At 39.5% G+C, this 24,519-nt stretch overlaps 1 protein-coding gene across 2 annotated transcripts in view; it reads left to right on the top strand.

Annotated features, from left to right (window-relative positions):
- Positions 1-24,519, top strand: part of ARHGEF26 (Rho guanine nucleotide exchange factor 26) — a 115,464-nt gene that overhangs the window by 25,886 nt on the left and 65,059 nt on the right. For both annotated transcript variants that reach the window (XM_084639311.1, XM_084639310.1), the window contains exon 6: positions 593-753. In XM_084639311.1, coding sequence (XP_084495437.1) covers positions 593-753 — 161 coding nt within the window. The remainder of the gene's footprint in view (positions 1-592; positions 754-24,519) is intronic.

Genomic DNA, 24,519 nt, shown 5'->3' with positions numbered 1-24,519 from the left:
CCCATAGACTTTTGGGTAATCAAGGTTCCATTACACAAGAATGTTGCCCTAGTAGATAACTTGAAAAGACACATTAACTGATGTGTAGCAGCCTGCCTATGTTTAAATTCTCTGCCCCAGAGTACTGGAGTGGGCAAATCTTTTAAGAGACATGTTGACGTCTGCAAAACTGGAAAGATCACAACTGGTTTGAGTTTAACACTTGGCTTAACATTCTTTGGATATGTCTACACTACAGTTAAAAAGTCACAGCTGGCCTGTATCAGCTCACTTGTACTCGTGGGGCTTGGGCTGGAGCCCAGGCTCTGGGATTCATGTCTACACTGTAATATTGCAGCCCAAACGTGAGTCAGCCGTGGATGTTTAATTGCAGTATAGACATACCCTTTGACTATGAATCAGAGTTGAAAAGGCTGCTTTTTTTTTTTTTTTTTGCAGTACTCTACTTTACATTTAAAAGTAAATTTTGTGACTACTTTTAAACTTGTATTGGCAAACTTAGTCTGGATGATAAATTCTTCTGTTGTAATTTATACCATAACTCATTCAAAACAAAACAGTTGATTGTAAGTCTGTTTTTCCTACCGTGCAGGCTATATTTGAAGTAATATCATCTGAACATTCATACTTGCTGAGCTTGGAGATTCTGATCCGGATGTTTAAAAATTCCAAAGACCTGAGTTTAACAATGACCAAAACAGAAAAACACCATCTTTTCTCCAATATTGCTGATGTCTGTGAAGCGAGCAAAAAGTAAGTTTATTGTAAAGGACAAAACCCTTTATTTGCATGAAATTCTGAGAGTGGTGGTTATGCGCAGAAATAAATTACTGTGTGCATTATATTTCATGACTTTAGTAGGAAGCATCTTTACTTGATTTTTGTGGTGATAGCAAGAAAAAAACAAATCTATTTTTCATTAAAACCAAATGGTCTCCAATGACAAATATAAAAGGTTGATATTTTATGCTTTAAAAAGACTAATACATTCAGATGATAGATGGACCTGTCATATTTTAAAATAGTAAAATACATTTTGCAGCAGTTCAGAATAAGTAAAATACAATAACTAAAGCATAAAATTGTGGTACTTCAGTTACTTTTTTAATGATTGACAAGGAGATGAAGTTGTTCGTTGTTTAAAAACAACAAAATATATTTGAGAAGATGGATTCCGTAATAGGTGTTTGTTGAGTTATGGTATGTCACCAGTTATTAGCAACAGATTTATTGTTGCCTTACTATAACTCTGTGCTGAGAGGAAAAATTAGCTACTAAATAATACATTAAAACTGAATGGAAATCATTTTGAGAAGATGTCAAAACGGGGGTTAATCTTCTGGAATATTTTAAGGCATTAAATAAACATTCCTGTTTTTTAAAAGGGAGATAAAACTTTCGAAGTACTTAGAAATATGAAATAAGGAATAGCATGAGTATCATTAAGTCAAACCAAAACAGCAGAAAAATATTTCAATGATTCTTTACGTGAATTGAAGAGGTGCTGCAGAAACTACTTCCGTGTTTATCTTGCTTGTATCGTACACACACAAATGTGTCTGTGTTTGGCTGGAGGAGGAGGAGGGAGATTGATTTTGTTTGTTCATTCTTTAGTTTTTGGTCCAAATTTTGTGCTTATTAATCCCAGTCCTGCATGGAATGAACTGAAATCCGTACCAAATTAGTCCCTTTGTGTTTTGAGATTGCCAAGAAGACTGATGACAAAACAGTGTACTATGTAGTTGGAAATGACTGCATAGCTCTTTTTTTTTTTCCTCCATGAAACAATACATTTTCTTTTTTGCATTGTTTACATGGTTTGGGGGCACGTATTATGTGTCAGAATTTGAAAACCAGTATGCTACAGGTAAATTAGCTTCATTATACAACTTGAAATTAAATATAATTACTCTTTCCTTTTGTACCTAAAGCTCTGAAATCAAGTAGGCTCTTCTGAATAAAGTGTAAAATTTCTATCAGGCTGTCTTTTCACTTTTTTTTTTTTTTTTTTTTTTTTTATTTCTGTCCAAGCACCATATCCTCAAATCTAGTTTTCATCCAGACAAGTTTTTGGAGTTTTGACTCTAATTCTTTTTATCAAACTGATGTCCAGCTATATTATAAATATTCTTATATCCAGCTACAGGTTTTTTGGAAATTAACATTAAATGCAAATACTGGAGATCAGTTTTAAAACTTTATTTTGTATTTACTTTTTCAATAAATTTGAAGGAAATAACATAATACTAAAGAGCAAAGTACTGTCATAGAATGAACAGTATAAGAAGAAGGAAAAACATTCTGCGAGAAAGATACTGTTTTAAATAACAATTAAACTCCCATTTAGGGCCCAAACCTTTAACTTCAGTGGGAGCTGAAGATACTCAGTACCTTTCAGGATTATGCCCTTAGTCTTTCATGGTAGAAGCTCAGAATTATAACTTTACAACTAATCATTGCCTGATATTATACTGATATGAAGTGATAAGAGAAAAACGACCTCTTTCTATCCCTGGAATGTCATAGCATTTGAAGGGAATAGAAGAATATTTTTGAATACTATTCCCACCTGCTGTCCTTTGAGATTTGGTTCGTATGGCTTCCCCACTGACTTCACTGACCTACCTGCAGTGTATAAAGTGAAGCACAAAGTTTGCAGAATCAGGGACTTAGGTTCTTCATTTGTGGAATATCAAATGTCATTTTCAATTCTTGAAGTCTCTTCTAACAGGAAATCTTTTTGCAGAAATAATCTGACCATATTCCTTCCTTCCTTTTTTTTTTTAAAGTAGGGTTTAATTGTTACAGACAATGTCATAGGTGTGCATGATGCATTACAGACAACTAAAATAATTCCAAGCCTCATGGAGTTTTTAATCTGAATTAGGATAGAAGGGATGATGACAGTAATGGAGAGTGAAGAAGGGGGAAAGAAAAGTTGTGGATTCCAGTAATAAGTCATGGAATAACCATATGTGTAATTGCATCTTGTCAGTGCCATTTTTTTTCTTTAATACATTAAACATTTAGGATGCTGTCCAGAGTGGAGCTATCAATGGAAATGAGCATCAGATGGGTAACCAAAAAAACTGATGGTAAAAAAAAAAAAAAATTTCTGACAACATCCAGAAACCTATTTCCAATATTTTTTCAGGATTCAGACTTTTCCGTTGGGTTAAATAGACTTTATTATTCAAAGCAGCAAATCTGGTTGCTACTTGCATTAATTGAAAGAGAAACTGGAACAGATCCTGCTTCCTTTTTGCTACTCTAGCAATCTTTGCCTGGAATAATGGCCCCTTGGGGCTGGTGAAAGCCAGTGCAATGGGCCTCTGGCTGGACCAAGATTGGGTGGAGATGGTCAAGTGGCATAATGTCAGCTCTGGCACCACTCTCAATATGTTCAAAGTGTAGCTCTTGAAGATTGAGCCCTCTGCTTTCAAGCCGGAGGAACCATGTTTCATGACTATCAACCTAACTTCCATAGCTTGGATTTTACCAGTCTGAGATTCTAACTTTTTAAAAATCGATATTAGAGAGCGACTCCTTTAGTGAAGCAGTCCCATGATTTGGATTGTATTTTCTTGATGTGCAGCTTTTTGAGATTGTTGATCTTGTATCATCAGGGTCCTACCATAATATTTGCAGGACTCGGGCTGTATCTTGAACAGGCTCTTATACTGAGAGATCTTTCATAGAATATCAGGTTTGGAAGGGATCTCAGGAGGTCGTCTAGTCCAACCCCCTGCTCAAAGCAGGACCAATCGCCAATTTTTGCCCCGGATCCCTAAATTAACTCTCAACCCTGGGTTTAGCAGGCCAATGCTCAAACCACTGAGCTAGCCCTCCCCCATCTTTTATCTTGTTAGCTTTTTCTAATGCTTTCCTCACCACAGTACTTGCAAAATAAACAGCAGATAATTGTTTGCTTTTGTGACTGTAGTGACTAGATGAGAAAATGCTTGAATGGAGCTGGTCAGAAGTGTGTCTTGAAAATTATTTAAATTTAATAGAAAGTATTAATTAAATGCCAGTTGTTAATCAATTTGGGAAACTGACCTACAGTAGCTGGAGGGGAGGAGCATATAAATACATCTAAATATGTTAGAACACTGCATCTCTAGAGTACAGTGGTCTGCACTATCCAGTACAACTACAGGTGCCTTGTCTATATCCATTACAACTTCCAGTCCTGGATAGTTGAAGAATTGTCTACTATTTCCAAGGAAGTATGCAAAAATATATTGCTTAGCAGTTCACTTTAAATTCAGGAGAACATGAAACACTGTTTTAACACACTCTAATTAGGCAGGTAGGGATAGATGCGCATAAAGAGGGGGGAAATTGAAAATATAAGTTAATGTACTCTTAAAATTACTTTTTGGATTTAAAACACATTTGTTTTTATCATTAAACTGTTAATAACCAAAAATTGGAAAATAAAACAGCCATATCTAGTCTTTCAGGATTTTTAAACTAATCTTAATATGAGTCTATTGAACTGTCCTAAATTCAGCAACAGTTTAATATTTGTCCTCAAGTACTGGCTCTTGCAAATGCAGTCTTTAATCAGTGAGTAACTGTTTACCTTCTGTTGAATGTCACTGTGCAGCATTCCATTTTATCTTTTTCGTAAAGTGCATAGTCCCTTTATTGTTCTTGAACAGTGTCTGTGTATGTCATAGCACCTGTCTACAGAAAGCTGCATTGTGTTTGGAAAGGAACTTTCTTGAGTAGACAGTCACCAGAGAGAGAAAGAAGTCCTAGATAAACAGAGCTCATATGAAACGGATGTGTCTGCAAATCTTTAGATGGTTGCTAACATTGTAAAGTCTAATTTTGTTTCTTTTTTGGCCAACTGTTCAGACTTTTATTTGTATTAAGACTTTTTTCAGTCCTTTTCTTGTACTCTAAAAATGGCAAAGTAATTTTTTCATGGAGTGTGTATGCTATACTTGTAGGTACATATGTAATTCTCAATCCAATTAATTTCTCAGGGATTGTATTACTATAGTTTGTGCATTGTCCACAGCCTGGTGAGTGGGTGCTACACTGGCTGACAGGCCTGAATTGCTATGTCCCAAATAAGTAAAAGAAATTAAAGCTTTTGCTATTTTTGTTTGTTTTCTCTTCCTGGTTTCTAATATGAAAGTCAGCAAACTGGATGAAGGATTCACACAAAGGCCCCTATCACCTTGCAGTGTTTAATGTATTGATCCTCCCAACACCCATCTGAGGTAGTGATTAGTACGCCTATTTTACAGATGGGAAACTGAGACACAGAGGCACTATGTGCCTTGCCCAAGGTCATACAGGAAGGCTATAGCAGGAAAACTGAACCCAGGTTTCCCGAGTCTCAGGCTAGCACCTCAATCATAGACCATCCTTCCACGTTTGCATTTGCTACCTTTTCCCTCTTCTTCTGTCCTTCATTTTGTATCCTTTTCTATGTAGAAATTGCTGTGGCTTGAATTTCTTTAGCATTTAAGGCTGCAGAATTTGTAGGCCATATGGGGGAAGGACTCCCCCCATTCACCCTAGTGCATCTTATAAATTCTGGAGGCTCCTAGCCCCACTGACCTCACCTCTTGCTTCCCATTTATTTCAAGTATCCCAGTGAATCTTATGTCCCTTGTGTGGTAATATAGTTTCATATCCCCCAAGGTTGTACTGTAATATGATTTTATTTCTCAAAGTTTTGAAACTGGAAGTGGTATACATCAGGCACAATCTGGATTTTGGCTTAAGTATAAGATGTGAGTGGACAAAATTTTTTTGAGAGAGCACGCTGCTGCCATAAACTTAATAACTATTTGATCGGAATGTGTCTGTACATTTCAATATTTGGATTAATTTCCCCATAAAGCACAACACAGATACAGCATCTCTTTTCTAGTGAAGTCTTAGTTTTACTCAACTTGTGGTAAATGGCACAAGTACATTTAAAAGTTTCTTGTCCCAAGTTGGGCAGGGTTAGATTCTGAGATCTTTACTTCACAAGTAGTCCCAATGAAGCCAACAGGAGTAAGGAGCATCCTGACTAAGGATGTGAAAATCTGACCCACAAAGATTGAATGTTTTGGTCTGAATTAGAACCCAGAGCCTGTCTAGGTAAGTCTTTTAGTCTAATGGCTTAGAGTGCTCTCTCACATTTGTCACTGACTATTTTATGCTCCACTTATTAAATAATTCTGCGTTCTAAGGAATTAGTAGTTTTATTAGTAACGGCATTGCAAATAAAATGAAATGGCCCACCATTTATGGCTGATGATGGAATCTTTCATCTCCAGGTAACTCATCTGCAAGGCCCCAGGTTGGCAATTCTGAAAACCAATATTGTCTGACGGTTGGTTGGTAGAATAATATGAGTTGGTTATCTCTCTCCAGTTCTTAATGGACAGGTGTTGATGTTACAAAACCACTCTTGCAATAGGTAGTAGTTGGCACCTGTTTTTGTTAGCTTAATACATAGCAACGATTTAGTTAGCCTAGAAACTTTCCTTCCCCTATAGATCATTCCTGTAGGGCACAGCATACTGGCATATCAGTGATCAAGTTTACACTGGGATCCAGTGTTAATCATCAGCTTTTCTTATAACTAAATTCACTAAAACTATTTTTAAATGAGAATTTTAAAGTAGCAAAAGGAAAACAAAAGTTTTTAGAGGAATCTTTCTAACTCCTTTTAAATAATTGTCTTCAAAATAACGGGGGAGGGGGAGCAGGAGAGAGGGGAAACAATGGAAAATAACAAACTGGCCTGAAATTATAATTTTATTTCTACTTGTCTAGAAATTTAGTTAGAGGCTCAAGAACTTTTTTTGTAGTTTGGAGTGAAAAATGAGTTGTTTATTCCTTTCTCAGAACTTAAAGCATATTTTATTTCCCCAATTACAGGATTCTGTAAAACCATAGTGAACAAGGTGCTTTTGAAATACTGTCTTTCTGCACCTTCATCTATACAAATAAGCCCATGGGAAAGGATTTTGCAACTAAAACCTTTCTCTTAGTACATCAAAACTGTTTGACCTCCTTTTCAAAAGTTTCAAAGGTGGTGTAAAAACATTTCCCAGTCACGAAAGTGTAGTAATTTAATACAGCTGTCCTATTTTACATGGTATATTCTAACCAAACTTCCTTTTGTTTTTAAAAACACAGTCTCAAATTGCATATTAGGGTAATAGCTGGAATTCGCTGGCTTCTGAGACAGGAAGGTAGCTACTGAAAAACAAATGCACTGGCAAACATACTACATTTTAATGAAGATCGCATGTAGTTTATATCTGGTATCTTAAGGTTGAACATGTTCAGTGGAAAAGCTCCCCAGAAATGTCAAGCTTCTAATAAATGACAAGGCCATTCCTAATTGAACAAAGCTCTCTTTGTAACAGGTAAAAAACAGACAGCAAAGCCTGTCTCTGCATTTGGAAGCTTATTGACATATCTCTCCTCAGAAAAGAAGGGTTGATGTGAATAATTTGTGTAGGGTACAATATGCAGTCATGTTTAGCTATAAAGTACTTTGCAAGATTACTTCAAAAAGCTAAAGTCTCATAATTGTGTGTATATATCTGATTATATAATATTCCTGTTCACAAAGGATATACAGTATGTATAAAATCATATGAACTTTATCAAAATTCAGTGAGAGGTGGACTGTCTTGGGAAAGAAGCTAATGGGGTTGTAATAGGCTGATTTACGCTGAAGTAAAAGTTTGTGTAGCCTGAGAATAAATCAGTTGTCAGATAAAGAGCTTGAATCTCAATGCATTGAGCAAAAATGGTCAGTTTCCCAAGAATCTGTCTTGGAAAGGAAAAGTCAAAAGGAAATTATTTAAGCATCTCTGAAAACAGTTTATCCGACATCCCTAAACAACAAATTTACAAGACTGTTGGGAGTTTTACTGCGGTGTTCCCTTTTCTCCCATTAGTTCAACAAATGCTTAGAAACCTATAGAATATTAAGATTAGTGTTAATAGGGAAGAAAGACAAAGAAATAGAAAACACATTGATTCACAAAGTTGTTTAGACTATGCAATGCCTAATGATTTCAGAGGTATGTGGCTTGTGAGGAACCTAGCACATATTGGGAGCTTATGTTCCCTGAAGCATCTGGCACTGGCTTCTGTTGAAAGACTAACCATTGGTCTGACTCAGACTGTGGCCATTCTTATGTTTTTTTTTTTTTAAATATATATTGCATATGAGCTACACATGTAAGACATACCTGTGTTGGGAACAGGTAGCTTTTCAGTAGTACTGCTTTGTAAATCAAACTAATGTATCTATACTTGCCCATATCTTGGTATTGTGCACTTTTTGCTTTTGCCATATAATACTCTTTATGTTCTCTCATTCTCATACTGTTGAGATGGTACATACTGACACTCTTAATCCTTTTTGATCTTTAGAAGTGGTGAATTGTTTGGAGTTTGTGTAATATATTAATGTATAGTAGGTGAATGGTAACGAAAGAATTTTTCACAAATTCTAGATCACCAGTTTGAGTGCAATCTAAGACAGAGACTAACAGTCATTACCATCTGCTAACTCTACAGTGGCCTGAAATGAGTTGGTTTTCTCAGTCCAATTTATAGTGGACAAGTGTCTGTATCCCAGTTGTCCTCTTTTTTTTTTTTTTTTTTTTAGCCATTTCAGGAGAAACAGGCCAAGTGCTAAACTGAATGCACATAGAGAATTAGCTACTCTAACCCCTCAAGGTGTTGCTTCTAAATCAAGTTGGAAGCACGCGGATAGGTAAAACCACAGTATTAGCATTACCAATTTATGTTTAAAGATTTGAACTCTGATTTTTCACATTGGACACAATGGGTTAATCTGTAAGGGGGAAAATCTAATTCCTTGGCAGTAGATCTGAGTGAATGGGCTTTGAGAAAGAGGGTAGACAAACAGGGATGGGAGGGACAAAACCCTCCCATGTAATCTGGAAGCAAGGTGTGAGAAGCACCTACTCAGCTGATTCATGGCTGTTACTATTACAACTCATGAGTAGTTTTACTACTTGTAGTCTATTGCACTAGCAGTGCTGGTGGCCTGTGGACCCGTGCAGTGTGCTGACTTGTTGACCGTACCCTATTACTCCTGTGTTCAGCCCAAATCTCCTACTCAGAGTAAAACTATGCAGAGATCTGCAGCAGAGTTTGGCTCCACGTTGCAGGGGACTGCTGCATAAGGTGACCAGACAGCTAGTGTAAAAAATCAGGATCGGGGCGGGGGGGAGAGGGGGAATAGGCTTCTATATAAGAAAAAGCCTCATATCAGGACTATAAAATCAGGACATCTGGTCACCCTACTGCTGCATCTCCCCTTTGCAGTCCTTGCCTTTCCCAGCATCCACTTGTATCCTGCATTTTGCACCTTCTGTGGCTGTCACAAAATTCCAAGGAGCCCAGAGACTTTAGAGCAGTGGTTTTCAACTTTTTTAGGCTGCGTACTCCTTTCGAAATAATGTAGTCTGTGTACCCCAATCTGAGAGAGGGTCATAATATAGCTATGATTAAATTGCCAAGCCTTACTAAATAAAATATATTGTCCGCCATTGCAAGATTTTTCTTGAGTAACCCTGGTGAGAGTTTGTGTACCCCAGTTTGAAAACTACTGCTCTAGATCAGCAAGTTCCAGGGTATCAGTGTCCATTTCCTAGCTACAGTTCATGGATTTCTGTAGATGCCAGCACATGAATTTTAGCATTTGCAGTATCAATAACTTTGTCAACTATTCAGCACAAAATACATTTTCACTTCCTAAGAATAATTTTCTAAATGACATTTAGGGCAATGATAGACAGTTAACGTAAAGTTGAGGCAACTGGTGCTCTTGAGAGACAAGTGGCTAGAGAAAACATTCGTTGTTACTGTTTGGATAGGTGTTTCCCATAAAAGGCCTTTATTTGGTCTTTCCTGTAATACTGTTTCTATATTCTTTTTCAACAGTTAGTCCGTACACCTTGTGTCTTTTACACTGAATCAGCAGCAAATCTAATAGTGTGAAAGAAGTAACATGTATATTCCATAGAAAAAGGCGCTGGTGAAAGAATAGTTAAGTACCCCCAAGGTCAAGAAATATCAAAGCTAATGCACATATAATCTTAACTGCTCCTCATAATGTGTTTATGAATTCTGAAGTATGTGATCACTGAGGCCTAACAGTAAGGCTGATGTGCCTGCCAAAGTAAGGATTGTTCAATGTCGTCATTTTTGCAGTTAAAAAAACTTCGCAGCTTTTCTTAGATTAATCTAGCCACTGTTAAAATGTCTCTGTATTTTACCTTTGGCTCTTTCCCCATTCAGATAAATTGGCTTCAATTATGTGATAAACCTAAAACAGAGCATTGGTGAAATTTATCTGATTACCTAGCAACCCATCTATAGAAGCTTCTTCACTCCTACTTTGATTGTCAGTATTCTTTGTGTGTTGTTCTTCTATTAAGGGTATTCTGACAAATGAATTCTCTCCGTTTGTGCCCCTTTCTGAAAGATTTATGACTCTGGAGAATTCTATTCCATCAGTATGTCTTCCCTATAGAAATACAACACAGATGGCACATAACTCATTGCGCCACATATTTATGAGAAGAGTTTCACTATAGGAGCTCCCTTTGGAGCGTTCCCTTTTATAACTCTGGATTTATTCTACACTCTTCTGTCAGATCTGTTGTCTAGGACTTCTCTATGTCCTCGTTTTCTTTTGCCTCTAGGATCAAGTATGTTTAGAGGGGCTCATGCTCAGTTCAGATTGTCTTCTGTTTTTCCCACATGAATTAATAGTCCTTAGCCTGCCTGATTCTTTATTATCTAACTTTTTATCTTTGATAATGTCAGTAAATTACCAATCCTGCCTTTTTTTGGCAACAACTCCCTCAATGAGAAAACACACACACGCACGCTTCTGTATGTCAGCCCTCTAAAAAGATTGGTTGAATTAGTCTTATTTCTTAAACTTATTTGTTGATATATAAGTACAATCACCAGCAGTAATCTCAGAAATCTGAAAAGGAGTACTTGTGGCACCTTAGAGACTAACCAATTTATTTGAGCATAAGCTTTCATGAGCTATAGCTCATTTCATCGGATGAAGTGAGCTGTAGCTCAGGAAAGCTTATGCTCAAATAAATTGGTTAGTCTCTAAGGTGCCACAAGTACTCCTTTTCTTTTTGCGAATACAGACTAACACGGCTGTTACTCTGAAACCTGTCAGAAATCTGAGTTATCCAAGCCATAAAACTGAAAATAGTCCAGACAAAAATTATGTCTCATAGTAGTGTTAGGAATGATTTCTGATGACTTTTGCACTTGGAACACCATGGCTCTTGGTGAGCAAGTATAGTTCAGTCCCCCACCCATAAGACAAAGTTGGAAAATGAATTAAAAGGTGCACTGCTAGGGATGGGTGGGGCGATATGCATTGTGCTTCCTTATGTGCTGATACACAGGTACAGATTTTCAAAGGCACCAAATGGAGTTGGTGTCTAATTCCCATTGACTTTCAATGAGAATCAGTTGCCTAACTGCAGTTAGTATCTTTGAAAATCTCCCCAAAAGTCAGTAGTTCACTCTTTTTCAGTGCAATAATAATTTAACAGATTCATTCCCAACCTTCTTAAAATAAGGAATAAAAACAGAAATATTCAACATTACTGAATGCATTGTTGGACTTGCCACCCAGTAACCAGAAGAAAAAAAAACTTTTGTTTGTGGTGTACCTCCACATTAGATTTGACTAGCTCAGATTTGCTTGACCTTGAAACTTTCACATCCAACTGTCTAATGTGAATTGACTAGATAACGGTAACTGAGATGTTCATGGATGCTAAAACGTTAGAATGGAATAATTTACGGTTACAGATGCAGTTTTAAAACTCTCAGCAGCAAATTGTGTTGCAAAACCAGAAAAAAAAAATTTAAATGCAGCAGAATTTGTAATACCATCTTCAATAAAGTAAGTGTTAGTGGTCAGAGAAGGGACACAAGAACTGGCCAAAGGAAGAGTATTGATTTTATCAGTCTTTGTTTCTCCCTCAATAAGTTGCAAGTGGTAGCTTGCTATATTGGAAGTAAAACAGAGAGGTACCAAGCTGTATGAGGAACCCATAATTCTCCCATAATGCACAGTGGATGTAAGGAAAGAAAATAAGGATCTTTGTTAGAGTATGCACAGTATACTTGTATGACAAAAAGATTAAATGAACCCAGTTGTCTGTAGCATAGTATCCCTTCAGTTCTGAATGATTATTAAGGATGTTTTTTTAATTTAGTTGTTTGAACTGTAGCAATAATGATTAAATATAACAGCTACCACTTAAGTTCAACTGAAAATGATGATTCTTTGCACTGCATGTAATATTGGTTTCTCTAGCTTCCATGTTCTCCATGTGTACTGAACTTTTCAGCACCAGAGTGGTAGGTTACCACATTACACTTTATTGCAGGGGTTGGCAGCCTTTCACAAGTGGTGTGCCGAGTCTTCATCTATTCACTTTAATTTAAGGTTTCACTTGCCAGTAATACATTTTAACGTTTTTTAGAAGGTCTCTCTAAGTCTATATATTATATAATTAAACTATTATTGTATAAAAAGTAAACAAGGTTTTCAGAATGTTTAAGAAGCTTCATTTAAAATGCTGATCTTACGCCGCCGGCCTGCTCAGCCTGCTGCTGGTCTGGGGTTCTGTTCACCTAGACCGGCAGCAGGCTGAGTGGGGCCTGCAGCCGGGACCCCGGCTGGCAAGGGGCTGGCAGCCAGAACCCCAGACTGGCAGCCAGAACCCCAGACTGGCAGCAGGCTGAGTGGGGCTGGCGGCCGGGACCACTGAGCAGCTCAACCCGCTGCTAGTCCAGGGTTCTGTCCACTGGCTCTTACCAGCGAGGGTCCCAGCTGCCGGCCTGGGATCCTAGCCCTGCCCAAATAGAGTGGGTACCAACCTTCTCCCTGGTTCTAGCCCATTTTCTTCCTCTCTCTCTGCACTGAGCACAGGGCTGGGGGTGAAGGAGCAGGCTGGGGGTTGGGGTGTAGGGTCTGGCCAGGAGCTAGAATGACGGAGGGGGCTGAGGGTTGGGGCAGGAGGTTTGGGTGTGGAGTGCTTACCTGGGCAGCTCCCATTTGGTGTGAGGGGTGCAGGCAGGAATGTGCGGGGGGTGCAGGAGCTCCCGTTCGGTGCTCAGGGTGGGGATGAGAATGTGGGGGGTGCAAGAGTCAGGGCATGGAGTGTGGGGGGGCTGGAGTAAAGGCTGGGGTCATGGGGGGTGCTGGGGTCAGGGCATGTGGTGTGGGGGGGGCTGGAGTAAAGGCTCGGGTCATGGGGGTTGCAAGGGGAGTACAGAGGTCAGGGCAGAGGGCCGGGGGTGTGGGCTAGGGACGTGGGGGTGCTCCCAGCCCCCTGCCAAGAGCGGCTCATGGCAGGGGGCTGGAGGGGATATGCCCTGTCCCCACCTCTTCTCCGCCTCCTTCCCGGAGCAGCAAGCACGCTGGGGCTCCACTTCTCCCCCTCCCTTGCAAGGGCCATCAGCTGATCAGCGGCAGGGAGGGAGAGGAGGAGGGGCAGGAACCCAGCATGCTGGGGGAAGAGGCGGGGGTGGGGGGAGCTCGCCTGCCCTGTAGCGGCAGCGGGCAGGACCAAGCTTCTTCACCCTGCCCCCGCGGGAGGGGACGGGGGGGCGGAGAAGAGCGGGCAGGATTTTTAATGGCACGCTGCTGCCTGCCAGGGTCCTGGCCTGGGTTTGGCAGCAGGCTGAGCGGGACTGGCAGCTGGGACCCAGCAGGCAGCAGCATGCCATTAAAAATTGGCTGGCGTGCTGTCTTTGGCATGCATGCCATAGGTTGCCGACCCCTGCTTTATTGTATGCAAGCTGATGAGACTTCTATCATAGTGTTTTCAAACTGCCCATAGTGTCTAAGCTTTTCCGATATAAAATAGAATGCCAGTAGCCAAGTTTCCAGTGGGCTTCATGGAGTCTGATTTGTCATCTTTTCAGGCCTATAGAAAGCTCTGAATAAGGTAAGCTTTTTTTGGGGGTGGGGAGTGGTTGTATAGGATAGAGCGATTCAAATATTCTAGTTATGGTTGGAAAAGCTTTATCAAGTAAGTTTTTGCAGCATTTTCTGAAGGAGGTCAGACTACTGATTTCATCCCATCTCCTCTGGAAGCTTGTTACACATACATATCCTTTCAGCTGAGTGTGCTTTTTTGTTGGCTCTTAAATGCTTTATTCTGGTAGCATAGAGTTGCCAACTGTCTAATCTCACAAACCCAAACAACCCCACCCTGCTCACTCCATCCCCTCTCCCCTACCCTCACTCACTCTCACCGGGCTTGGGGAAGGGGTTGGGGTGCGCTCTGGGTGGGGGGGCCTCTGGGCTGAGCCTGGGGCAGCGAGTTTCGCTGCCATAGAGTTTGGGGTGTGGAAGGGGGTGAGGGATTTGGGCTACAGCTGGGCGGTGCTTACCTTGGGCTGCTCCCGGTTGGTGGGTGCAGGCGGGGCAGCAGGTCCCTGCCTGCCCTGGCCCCAAACCACTCCTGGAAGTGGACGGCATGTCTCTGCAACCTCTGGGAGTGGGGGCAGGGAGGCTCTGTGCTCTGCCCTTGTACCCGCAGGCATCGTCCCCGCAGTTCCCACTGGCCGCAGTTCCCGGCCAGTGGGAGCTGCGGAGTTGGCGCTTGGGGTGGGGGCAGAATGTGGAGACCCCCTAGCCCCACTTTCCCTCCTGGGGCCGCAGAGACATGCTGGCTGCTTCCGGGACTTCCATGGGGCCAGAGCAGGCAGGGAGCATGAAAAGTACCTATTGCAGCACAGCTGGTTTAATCTTTCTTTAGGAAGCTGTCACAGTATTCATGTAAGAAGAATAGTCTCCAGTTCTACATTTGTAGAGAAGAACTATATCAAAGTATTGTATGTAAATAATAAAATTTATATAACACGTATTTTGCATCTTTCCAAGTAAGTTGTTCAAAAATCTGAAGCTGTGATCCTGTGTTTTGCAAGAAATGGGATTTTGCCAGAATCAGTCCTTGAGTATTAGAGCTTAGAAAGCATAGTTTATATTTTTGTCAAAAGGGGTGGGAGGTGTGCGCGCGCTCCTTTAGTTTTCAGGGAGACCTGCTATATTATCCCTAAATGGTGCTCAAAAAATTTTAAAAGCAAGGCTGTTGAGCTACATCTCTGGCAATGTGGATGACCAGGCAGAACCGTGTGACTGACTTCTACAAGCATACACTGACAAAACAAACAAGTCTTATTGCTCTGTTAACATCATGGAGTTAAGACCAGTTCATGCTGTGGTTTTGTACCAAAATTAAATCTGATACAAAACATTGTTAGCGTTTCTTCCTATCCTGCCCAATACCATTGTAGCTCTAGACTAAAAGTACTATTCTTCCCTTCCATTCATTGCCACTCTTCATTTAGAAATAAATATACCACTCATGGTGATAAGCAATTAATCAAATATTTTTTGGTAAGAAAACATTTTAAAAGTTGCTAATTACTATATTCTGATGCTGTGTACTAGTTTTTATTACTGTAAAAATCTAAAATTGGTGAAATTTTATGGAGCTGGTGAAATTAAAACAGCCCTTGAATGTATTTATGTAGGAGTTTCAGTGTAGGTGACAAGATTTGATTCTATGTATAATTCATCTACAAGAACTACAGTAGAAGAATGTTAGTTGCAAAGTCAAATACTCAAAAATTAGGAAATGTGACAATTAAGATTGGCCAAGCATGTTGTATATGCATTGTGATACAGTGGCTTAATTACATAATCATACTTTTTTTAAACACATTTAATAATGAGGTTAATGCTTATTCTTGAGTAGTCCCCCTAAAGTCATCCCTAAGTATTTGTATGATGGGTCCCTGAGACAGCTGCCTTATGGGAGCGTCTATGGGAACTAACCCGATTCTGTGCTGCCTCAGTGTATGATCCTAAATGAGCCAACGCATACCTGACTAGTGCACAGAGTATCAAGCCCTAATGTACATGTATGGAAAGTGGCCAAAATTTGACCTCAGCTGCAGTTAAGTTAGCAAGTTCTGTAAGAATTTGGATGTTGTTGTTCAAGGAAAGGCTCTCTGAGACTGGCTGGTAAAATACCAGTAGCCTTAAAGTTGTGCATACTTTAAATGTTTTTTCACTGTTCTGATACCAGGCATTCAATTAACAGGAATACATGTAAACCCAGATGGGATAATTTTTATGTATTTTAAAGATTCTGTCTACCAAACATCACTGTGTAAAGGGTGGGAATGTTATGGATTTTTTTTTTAAGCAAATACATTGCAAATGTGACTTTATGAAGCAAGACTATTTCAGTTGAGGTGGTTAGACTGTGGTTTCGATTTATTGAGGCTAGAATTTAAGTTTAAGATTAGGAGAGTCCCAAGTGGATTGATTTAAATAAATCAGTCCTAATCATGTTTTGCATTTGTCCTTTAGTTATTTTCCTTTTTTAAAAAAAATGGAAACTTTCATTGGTTGGTAACAATAACACTTGATTGGCAACTAAATATAGCCTTCCCCTAAATTTGGTGCTTTTTTGCTAACCAGGAAGATACACTGCATTTATACAGCCAATTGTGTAGCTTAATGTTTTACTTGATGATAAAGTTTTGTTATTTGTGCCAAACCCTATTTGGATGAAAATTTAAATTAAAATGCACAAAATAGCATTTTATTTTAAATTAAAACTATTTTAAGTGTGCTGGATACTTAAGACATTTACCAAAACATGTTTTGCATTTAAAACTAATTTATGAAACAAAGGAAGTATCTGTATTGAAATCAACTGACTGTTTCTGGTCACTGTGTCCTTCAAGATTTTAGAACTAGTAGATATCACCCTTTCACACCTAGTTTTTTATTCATCGATTAGAAAAGGAAAACAGGCTTTTCTGTTTTTTTTAACTCTGAACTAGTCATTGAACTAAACTAGTTGAATAAATTTCAATGAAGAAAATACTCTTTGCACCTTCAGAAAAGGCTACTGCTGTCAAAAGCTGGTTCAACAAACTCTGGTTCCGTGTGTTTTATCCAGTGACTTCCAACAGTTCTGTGGTTTGATTATTTAAAACTTTGGGAGCAAGTGTGTGTTGCTTGATTTTTATTTAAGTGATTTTAATAAATTATTATAGTGTAGGCCTTAATGTAGGTTGTCAATTTTAAAGAGGTTTAGTTTTTAAAACTAAACCTATTTAAATAAGTTTTTTAAAAATCATTGATTTTTGTCCATCCTGGGAGAGTCACCTGCTGATGAATATAAGTGGTTTGGTAAAGCAGCAAGTTGAAATAGGTGGTTAGTGACCTCTCACATCCAGGAGTCCTGAAATAGTCTTTAGTTTATCCTGTTCATTCCTCTGGGATAACAATGGCCTTTCTGCTTATGTTCTCTGTTTTTTTCTTTCCAGCTTTCGTGCTTCTGTTTTCTATCATTGTAAATACTGTGGTAAATATAGGTAAATGGGTACAAGGTCAATCCAGTGAGTGAGCTGTTTTTAAAGTACAGAGGTTAAATGCCAAATTTAACAAATTGTTACAGCAACAAGTGTGTAGCAGGGAAGTGTGCCTTTAAACTCAGAAGTTTAAGACCGTGTTAGCAACAGACCGTGAAGACCAAACTAATTGGTCACTTGTGGGTGTAGCTTCTGACAACTGCATTTAGGTAGCAATGGGTTGCCGGTTTTGGATGGATATATACCTGGAGGTTTCATCACATAACAATCTTTAATTAAAGATTAATCTTTAATTCCTGGAGACTCCAGGACAGTCCTGGAGGGCTGTCAACTATAATGTAACAAAGAGGGGAAAGTAGTATTAAAGTGTGCTCAAGCTAAACAATAAACCAGATGAAGTCATGTAAAACAGACGTGTGCTGTGCTCTACTCAGTTTCTTGTATGCATACTAAAATGAAGTTATAAAAATCCACAAAACACTCTGAAATGTGCAGTGTTCTTACTGACCTTTTGGTTACAGCATGAGGAAAATAAATCTTTTTCAGAAATAAATGTTATCTGTACTTCTCTGTAGTTTTTAAAGATGCTGGAAGCTAGCATGAGGGTTTGAAGCAATAACTAACAACATAACTAATGGTATGCAGTATATGTGGTATAAATGGTGTGCAGTTATACATGGTGCAGTACATTGATTCAGAGCTTTTCTAGTCCTGTTGGAGTAGCAGAGCTCTCTAAACAGTTTGCCCTGCAAAAACTCCTGTTAACTGTCACTGCTTGGTCTAACTGAAGATTTCTCTGAGAGATGTTCATACTTATTCATTAGGGAAATAATGAAGTTCCAGGTTTGGTTGGTCAACCTGTTAGGCATTTTCAGAAACACAGACTTTGTAAAGTCATTTACACTGATGAGAACAAAATGGATATAAGCTGAGCAATTTGATGCAAAAGTAGCCCCACCCTTCCCTTCCTCGTCCTCCCCTACTTCGCCCCACTGTGAGGACTCCAGTGTCAAAAAGAATAGTGAGTCCCATATTGACATCAGGCAAAACAAACTATCACTTTATTTATATTTTGGTTATCTAACTAATGCAAAACAGTTACTTCCTTTAAAGTCTTGGGTTTTTTTAATCCTGCACTTTGGCAAATCTTTTATGTTAGTTAAAGCAACTTGACTGTACACTATTAATGGCCAAGTTACTGTTGTTGGTGGGTTTCTGACTGTATTCCTTCTTATTGGAGAAAAGGAACTTAGCATCCTTATAGCAGCAACAGAGTAGCTTCTAAAGCATTTCAGTGCTCTATATATTATTTAACACTTTGCATTTAGAATGAGAGACTTTGTGAGCAAAGAGTAAATGCTTTGATTGCATGAGGCAGAATGGACTAGGGGAGTGAGTACAAGATCAAGAATTATGAAGACATACATTCTTATCCTGTCTCTGCAATAGATTTACTATGTTCCCGTTGGCAAATCACTTGTCTCATTTTCCAGATCTGTAAAGTGGGGCTAATACTTTACAGGAATTTAGAAAATTTGTAAAGTCTTTTGAAACATGTGAAGTGCTGAATAGGGACGTCAGTAAATAATAATAAAGCATGATATAACTCTAGGTTTCATTGAACAATGCTTAGATAATCAGAATGTGTTAAATGCCTCTTAAGACGAAGGAGCAGATAATGATCTCAGTTATGCTGGTGTAAATCTGGAGTAACCCTATTGACTGCAATACTTATGCTGGTGTAAATGCAGCATAAGTATTGCAGTCAACAGATTTATACCAGCATAACTGAGATGGGAAACTGACATCAAGCCTCTAATATCCCTATTGTCTAGCTTAAAAAATAAATATTTAAAATAGAGCTGTCAATTAATCGCAGTTAATGCACGATTAATTCAAAAATTGCAAATAATCGCACTGTTAAACAAGAGAATACCAATTGAAAATATTTAGGTTTACATTTTCAATTACACAATACAAAGTGTACAGTGCTCACTTTATTTTTTTCAAATACTTGCACTGTAAAAAAGATAGTATTTTTCAATTCACCTCATACAAGTACCTTAGTGCAATCTTGATCATGAAAGTGCTTTTTACAAATGTATTTTTTTGTTACAGAACTGCACTCAAACAAAAACAAACAATGTAAAACTTTGGACTTGTAGGCGCTAATCAGTCCTACTTCTTGTTCAGCCTATTGCTAAGAGAAACAAGTTTGTTTACATTTATGGGAGATAATGTTGCCCACTTCTTATTTACAATGTCACCTGGAAGTGAGAACAGGCATTCACATAGCACTGTTATAGCTGGTGTTACAAGATATTTACGTGCCAGATACGCTAAAGACTCATACCTATTCATGCCTCGGACATCATTCCAGTGGACATGCTTCCATGCTGATGATGCTCGTTAAAATAATAATGCATTAATTACATTTGTGAATGAACTCCTTGGGGGAGAATTGTATGTCACCTGCTCTGTTTTTCTCCCACATTCTGCCATATATTATGTTATAGCAGTCTTGGATGATGACCCAGCACATCTTCATTTTAAGAACACTTCCACTGCAAATTTGACAAAATGCAAAGAAGAAATGTGAAATTTCTAAAGATAGCTACATCATTCAACCCATGATTTAAGAATCTGAAGTGCCTTCAAAAATCTGAGGGACGAGGTGTGGAGCTTGCTTTCAGAAGTCTTAAGAGCAACACCAAGATGCGGAAACTACAGAACCCAAACCACCAAAAAAAGAAAAATCAACCTTCCGCTGGTGGCATCTGACTCAGATGATGGAAAATGAACATATGTTGGTCCTTACTGCTTTGGATTGTTATCGAGCGGAACCGTCTTCAGCGTGGATTCATGTCCTCTGGAGTTGTGGTTGAAGCATGAAGGAACATATGAATCTTTAGCGCATCTGGCATGTAAATATCTTGTGTTGCCGGCTACAACAGTGCCATGTGAACACCTGTTCTCGCTTTCAGGTGACATTGTAAACAACAAACAGGCAGCATTATCTTCTGCAAATGAAAACAAACTTGATTGGCTGAACAGGTAGGAGGACTGATTGGACTTGTAGGCACCAAAGTTTACGCATTTTCGAATGCAGGGTTTTTTGTACAGATGTGAATTATGTAAGTTCAACTTTCATGAGCGAGATTGCACTACAGTACTTGTATTACATGAATTGAAAAATACTATTTCTTTGTGTGACGGGGTGCGGACTCACCACTGCGGCACCTCCTGTTGGAACCTCTGGGAATTGGCTCAGGCCATGTGGAGTGCCCTCTACTGGTGGTGTCCCATCTGGATCTGTGTTGCTCCCTTCTTGTGGCATCCTCTTCAGGACACTGCTCTCTGGCAGTGCCCCCTAGTCCATTCTCACCCCCTTCCGGGAGGGTTAACAGCAGTCTTTTCGCTTCACCCCAGCCGCAGTGGCCAACCACATCCCCAGAGTCTAACCCGTTCTATCAGGGGTCGGGTGCAGTCCACTATGGCTACTTCTAACAGCCGGGTATAGTACAAGGGGGAAGAAGGGGACACAGACCCGCCCTCTGCTCTGGGTCCTGGCCCAGGGACCCTCTGGTTGCAGCCTCCCTGACCTCCTTCGCTCCCCTTGTCCGTCTCTCCTCCCTGGGCCGCTTCCCCTTCGGCCCCCTTGCACCTTGTGGGCCCTTCTATCAGGGCCTGCAGCCTAGCAGGTATTGGGCTGGAGCTCGCCTCAGCTCCCCCAAGCCTGGCCAGTACTGTGCTGTTCTGGGTGCTGGTCTCCTTCACTCAGGAGATAGACCTTCTCCCTTGAAAGTGTGGGAGAGACTGACTGCCTCTCACCTGGGCAGCCTTCAAATAGGGCCTAGCCTGGCCCTGATTGGCTGCCTCTTGCTCAGCCTGATTGGCTCCCTGCAGGCCCTCTCTGATTGACTGCCTGTCTATGTAGCCGCTCTGGCCTGCTGTAGCCCAGTCTGGCCTGAGGGTGGGGCACTGCCCCACCACACTTCTGTTTTTACAGTGCAAATATTTGTAATGAGAAAAAAATATAAAGTGACCACTGTACACTTTGTATTCTGTGTTTGTAATTGAAATAAATATATTTGAAAATGTAGAAAACATCCAAAAATATTTAAATAAATGGTATTCTGTTATTGTTTGACAGAACGATTAATTGAGCAGTTAATTGCAATTAATTTTTTAAATTGCTTGACAGCCCTAATTTAAAACCTTCTTAGTGATAAGATTGACTTGTGATTTATTTATTTATTTTTTTTTTTAAGGCCAGATCTCAGCTAGTATGAATCACTATGGCTCCATCAAAGTCAAGAAGGTATGCTCACTTACACCAGCTGAGGATCTGACCCATTGTTTAGTGGTGATCTCAGAAATTGGTGGAAGGATTTTGAAAAGTCCACCAAACTATTACATTGTTTGTAGAAGAAATTAGCATGTTAGAACATGATGCGCATCCTAGTCCCCTGTGTGAAACAATAAATATGCTGTAATTTAAACAATAAGAACATGGGTGGAGAAAGACATAAGTGAAATAATTTTAGTGGGCAGTTTGAAATTTTTCTTTGGGGGCAGGGAGCAGAGGAGAGCGAATAATGTTTGTACTTAGCTAGACAACCAGTGAAGAAAAGGCCGAGACACCAGAAGAGCCCCACATCTCCCTGAATCCATACAGAGTAAGCCTGTTTCTCATGGCTTTTTATGGATTAAGAATTGGAGGACATTAAATAACATGAGGATGGAAAAGGATCTTTTGAGTGCTCAATCCTACAAGGTGAAGAGCACTCCTGTGAGGTGCAGAGAACCCCCACTTGCCAGTGACTTTGGTTGGGAATTGAAGGCTTAGCACCTGGCAACAATGCTCAATGTTTCTAAGAATGGAGCCCTAATTTACAACAGCAAAGGAAACAGAACAAGCAGTCTAGGACCCAGTTATACCTAGAGATGTCCGAGTTATATTCTCTTGCTGTAGTTGTAGTTTTCATATTAAATAGTGCACATAGGATAAGGAAATTTAAGTACTGATTGTCTACCTCCCTATTTAGAGACCCCTTTAATCAATAGCACATGGAGAAATAGAAGTACAAACTGACCACTTGTGAAGCAATCCGATTTACTTTAGTGTGTCCTAATGTGAGACAGATCCAGTCCTAAATTATCCTGGTTAAAGGACTCAAGCGTCCACGTAAATGCATACTCAACTGCCAAGTGTCTTCAAATTTCAGTCTTGTTCAGTAACTCTTGTGGTTAATTTGAGAGGAAATGTTTGCCAAAATGAAATGGTTGATTTAAGGTGTTGGTTCCTTCTAGGGCGCTCACAGCTACTAGCTGGAGCTAATTCCTGTTTGCTTTGTACAAAGCTCCCACTGAAGTCTGTGAGAATTTTGTTTGTCTAAATGATTTGGCCTCTATAGTAGTTAGCTCATATGAATTATATCAATTAACTGTGATGGCATTTGTGATGGTAAATCAGGGGTTAAAACTGTTCATATTAGCAGGAAAACATAGCATGAGCAAATTGCCAGCACAAATATCAAGGCACTGTTCCTGCGTAATGCTTAACTGAAGGTTAATGATCAGCTTAAAACGTAGAAAGGCTCTTAACAAAGAGCTGCCAAATTAAAGCAACAAGCATTTGGAGAGAGTCTTCCTTTCTTGTTAGGGAGTGAGGATTGACTAAAGCTTAGTCTGTTGTTCCTTGATCTAAGAAATCAATGAAGATGCATTTTCTAAATAAATTTATATAGCCCTTAAAAAAGAGGCAGCCTGACTTACATTAGTGAATTACAGGTCGGATATTTATTTGAATTACCAAAGATATGGTGAAAGAATTGGACCCTCTTTCAAGGTCTTGTCTGACTTTAGTTTAAATGGGTTCAAAGTTTAATCAGAAAAATTTCTTAGATTTAAAGGAAACAGCAACACTTTATTTAAGTCTTCTGGTATTAAAGGGCCAGACACAGTTTGTGATGAGCAGCTCTTGTGATTGATCAGAACTAATTTTTAATCTTCAAACCTAAAGGATTTATTGAAGTAGCTGGTTTACTGATAAGCTATAGTAAGCTGGATGCACAAAGGGAACCTGTTGATCCAAATCTTGATTCATAGCACTCTGTATAAGAATAGCCTGCTGCTCTAGGTAGGTTGTTTTTTTGTTTTTAAATAAGTGTGATTTTCCCTTATCTTCTAAAACATTCCTACCCTAGATTTTTACTGTTCCCTGAAAGGATTATGGACTGAGCACCTGATGCCTAAAATATGATTTAATTTTTAAAACATAAGGATAATTTTCTTGTTCAAACATCTAGCAGCCTTCAACTACCTGAGGGGGGGTTGGGTTCCAAAGAGAATGGAGCTAAGCTGTTCTCAGTGGTGGCAGATGACAGTACAAGGAGCAGTGGTCTCAAGTTGTAGTGGGAGAGGTCTAAGTTGGAATTAGGAAAACCAGTTTTACTAGGAGGGTGTAAAGCACTGGAATGGGTTACCTAGGGAGGTGGTGGAATATCCATCCTTGGAGGTTTTTAAGGCCCAGCTTGACAAAGCCCTGGCTGGGGTGATTTAGTTGGGGTTGCTCCTGCTTTGAGCGTGGGGTTGGACTAGATGACCTCCTGAGGTCTCTTCCAATCCTAATCTTCTATGATTCTATGATCTTTTCAGCATGCCAGAATATGAAATGGGAAGAAATGTCATAGTTCATCATTTCTTAGCATATTGCTGATTAATTTTATATAGGAGTTTCTACCAACTACAAAAATGGTGGAAATGGTTTCTAGTCACTGCCTGCAACTGTCATAGTTGGGTTGTAGGCAGCCAGACCTAGTGGTGTCAGAGCCAGAGTCCACAGTCACAAGACAGGAGTCAAGAGTCAGCTGGGTCAGGATACTGGGAGATCAGAAGCAGGAGATAAACTTGAGATCAGAACCATGAGTCAGGACTGATAGGCCTGGTCAGGATACGAGGGAGTCTGAGGCAGGAGACAAACTGGAGGTCAGGAACCACAAGTCGGATGCCAAGAGTCAACCTTGGTCAGGATGCCAGGAAGTCAACATG

This window comes from Lepidochelys olivacea (genome assembly GCF_965140295.1).
Source record: "Lepidochelys olivacea isolate rLepOli2 genome assembly, chromosome: 9".
Classification (NCBI taxonomy): domain Eukaryota; kingdom Metazoa; phylum Chordata; order Testudines; family Cheloniidae; genus Lepidochelys; species Lepidochelys olivacea.
Note: the sequence above shows the minus strand (reverse complement) of the source record. Positions and strands in the feature narration are given on the sequence as shown.